The sequence below is a fragment of the Morone saxatilis genome, unplaced genomic scaffold (assembly GCF_004916995.1).
Source record: "Morone saxatilis isolate NCDOM2014 unplaced genomic scaffold, NCSU_SB_2.0 Contig10, whole genome shotgun sequence".
Classification (NCBI taxonomy): Eukaryota; Metazoa; Chordata; class Actinopteri; family Moronidae; genus Morone; species Morone saxatilis.
Genome location: NW_023339652.1, coordinates 2377055 through 2380888, shown reverse-complemented (window position 1 = coordinate 2380888; position 3834 = coordinate 2377055). Strand labels below are relative to the sequence as shown.

Here is a 3834-nt window from a genome sequence, read left to right as displayed (position 1 = left end):
TGTTCTTCTTTCTTAACTTCTTGGGTGGGTTTCTGGTTTCCTTGAGGGGGTATTCTTGTGGAAGATTGGGGGCTTTGTGAAGAGCTTTCTGGTCTCTTTGAAAAGGTTGCAGACCTTCTTCAGAAGGTTTCTTGGATTATTGAAGGGATTGATGCTTTTCTTGGGGAGGTCTGGAGGCTTTGTGAGGAGATAAAGATCTCCTGATTAAAGAGATTACTGAACCTGAGGAGGTCTTTGGTCTCCTTGTAGTGATTTCTAGTATAATTAAAGGGTATACGGTCTATCTGAGGTAGTCTTGGTCTTCTTGAGGAGGTTTTAGGTGTTCTTGAAAGGTTTCTAGGTTTATTAATGAATTCTGGAGGTCTTTAGAAAGTGATTCATGATATTGGATTTAATTATTTTAGATGGATTTTGTGTGTTGTTGTTTTCCTGACTTTAGTTCACAGCTACAACATGTTTGGTCATTTCAAATTCTGCATCACTCTGGTTGGAGGATACCTGCTCTTCCATGACCCACTGTCGCTCAACCAGGTGAGTCTTACCGATCTAACCTTCTGGCTTCAATCTGGCAATTATTCTCCCCAAACCCCTCATTTTCTCTACCTGTCTTCTTGTTCTCACATTCAGGCATTGGGGATCCTCTGTACTCTGGCAGGCATCCTCTCCTACACTCACTTCAAGCTGGCTGAACAGGAGGAGGGGAAGAGCCGCCTGGCTCAAAGACCATAGGCTGACTTACCTGCCTGCACTTACCTGTCAGTCAGCTGCATGGACTCCTGCCATTGGCCGCCCACAGTGTGACTGGCTGCAGGGACCTCTTTTATATAAATCTTTTTATTTTGCGTATTTTTGTAGGAGAGTAAAGAATTTTATCGTGGTTCCCTGACAGGATTAAACGTGCACGACATCGTCTTCGCGCTCTACCCAACACTGATGTTTTTTAAGGGAAGCTGAAGCTCATCACACCGGCAAATGACTTTTGACTGGATGGGTTTTTTTCAGCTGCTGAAATGTAAACGAAAAGCTGTGTTAACAGTAACATATTTGCTTTCATCTCAAAGCAGATAAAATAACTTTTTTTTTTTTTTAAACAATGTTTACACGGACGGATGCAGGACGTCCAATTCAGCTTCATTTCTTTACAAGAACTCCCTGCTGTTTGTGGCATGTTGGTGTTGACACATTGGATGACCTTTGATATATTTAGTGGGTGTAGTTCCTCAGCAACTAATCAAAAGGAAACTGCAGGTTTATCTCAAGTTTGGCAAAGTTAAAGGATAAATTCTGTTAAAGATAAACAGAAATCTATCAACTTGTCATAACCAAGCCTTTTGGAGTTGTTTAAGCAAGTTGAGCACTGTTTCTGGACCTGTAATCGCCTTCTATCAGGTCCTATCTATAAGGGATTTGTCATTTAATGAAAATGTTTTTGCTTTAAAGTGACAGTTGCTTTATTATTTTAAATAACTGCCTGGCTGCACCATTCAGAACACACATAGTCAGTAATGGACTGTCCACTGTATGACAATATGGCCGCTTGCCAAAGGGAAAGAAAGGGGTCTGTGTGTTTAAACTGTCATCTTTTTTTCTATTTGTAGTCAGTTTAAACCATTTATTTACACACAAGTTTATCCTTTGATATACCTCAACACTGTCCAACAATTTTCAAGATGTCCACATGAATCATTTCAGCAGACAGACCAGTATTTTCCGCAAATGTTTCACTTTTAAACCTACATACAAATTAGCAATCAAAAGCTAACAACTTACAGGTGGTGTGAGCTAAAGGCTAACACACTAACCAGCTAGGTACATGCTAATACTAGTAGGGTCTATTTTCTCTTTATTGTTTACTTCTCACTGACGTTTGCTCCTCAGGACGTTAATGATTTCATCGCTGAAGAATTACTGAAGATGGAAAAAACGAGCCAACAAGCCAACAAGCCAGCTAAAAGCAAATAAGGCAAATCAACTCGTGTCTCTTAACTGCCGGTAAACCATTCCTCATCTATGGAACCGTTAATACTCAAACAGAAAGGGGTTAAATGAAATTAAACGGCGTTACACAATCTTTTTTCTTCGTGAATTAAATAGATTATTTTGTTTATTTTAGTGTTAAATGTCTACATCATTTCAGTAACTAGTTCCTCTTCAGTTTTACTTACATTTTTATTTTAGCTGTTTTTTGATAGAACTTTGCGATGAGGATTCACTAATTTCTACCAATTTTTTTTTCCTTTTGAGAAATCATTTCAGGTGCATACCTCCATGAGGCTGTGTGATTGGCAGTTTTTGTACTAGTTAAAAAAATAAGTAAACTACAGTCAGTCGTTTCACTGCTGAATTAACCAATGATTGAACCAACAAAGTGACTTTGGATTGACCAGACAATGTCTGCGATGTACTGCAGCCTGCACGGTGACAGAGCTTCAAACTTGTTGGTTTGAAGCTTTCACTATTTTCATTTTACTGTGTCGAACATATTCAATCTGCTGAATAAAAACTGATTAAGTCATTTTGCAGCTGTTTGGATTGTTTCTTTGCTGAGTTAATTTAAAAAATCTTAAAAGTACAGAATTATTATTGGCAAAATCTAACATTTTACTGTTGTTGCTTTAGGTTGAGCTAGTTTTAACTACTTTATAACTCTTTAACCTTGAGGGGTCATGAGATGATTAATGGAAGAAGAAAATTTCTGCTACACAAATTAGTTTTTTCTTTAATCTTGACTTTTGCCAGCAGTTAATTAAATGAAACCATATGAGAAGTTTAGAGGGGACTACCTAGAGTTAAACTGTAACAGTAACAAGTCAGTAAACCTGCTCAAAGGTACTTGGTATAAAGAATGAGAACGTGGTTTCATTTATTATAACCACACCTAAAATGTCGTTTTCCCCGTGAACGGCTCTTCTGTGTGGTTGCACTGTGGCTCCGAGCTTCCAGTACCACCGTGTGTGTGTGTGCGTGTGTGCCATCAAAGCTTTGTCAATTCACTTTGTCAATATCAGACTGTGTGTGTGCATGTGTGTGTGTTTGCGTGTGTGGTGAGGGAGCACTTATAGGCCTTATTTTAGTATTTAATACCAGAAACTATTTTTTGTTGTTGTTGTTGTTTCAAGGTGCTACACAAATACATTTGCCTTGCCTTGACTAACTAATGTATTATTTGAATTTCTTACTCACTGGGGTAACTTCCAATATGACTGAGGGTTTCTTCTGGTAATACTGAAAAACTGCCTGTATATGAGAAACTTAGTTATACTTATTGGCCTAGGTACCACCTTCATCATCATCATCTAAATCTGGCAGCCCTGCTGGTAGGACGTAGACGACAGCAATTGTTGTTACAAGTTTTAGCAGCCACATTTTGACCACTAGTAGGACTGTGGAGCAATGTTTGATGGGTGAGTCCCTGATTTGTTTGTATGTTGTGCTGCAAGATTGCAGACATGGATGTAAACGATGCCACAAAATCAAATACTCAAAATCATCAGTTAAAAAAAGGTTAATTAAGGAAGGAAATAAGTTTATAATGTTTATAGTTTATTATATAACACATGGGAAGGAGGTATATTTATTTGGGTTTTTTAGATAACTCACAGGGCAACTTTCAATATAAAAGTTGCATTTGAGGAGTTTAAAAATGAACCCTATTGCCACTGAGGTGTGGATTTATTATGTCCCACAAGTAATTTTTTAAAGAAAATTATTTAGATTAAGTAAAAAAAAGTCTCAAAAAATACATCCTCTAAACTTTTTGTAGTTTCTTATCTGTACCTGTAAAATGAAAGGCCTGAGGAACGAGCCCCCAAGTAAATATGGCCCATGACACTT

General features: G+C 37.8%; 1 protein-coding gene across 2 annotated transcripts in view; it reads left to right on the top strand.

Moving 5' to 3' along the window:
- Positions 1-2516, top strand: part of slc35e3 (solute carrier family 35 member E3) — a 7092-nt gene extending 4576 nt beyond the window's left edge. For both annotated transcript variants that reach the window (XM_035676371.1, XM_035676379.1), the window contains exons 7-8: positions 447-531; positions 628-2516. In XM_035676371.1, coding sequence (XP_035532264.1) covers positions 447-531; positions 628-729 — 187 coding nt within the window. In that variant the 3' untranslated portion in view covers positions 730-2516. The remainder of the gene's footprint in view (positions 1-446; positions 532-627) is intronic.
- Positions 2517-3834: the final 1318 nt, after the last annotated feature.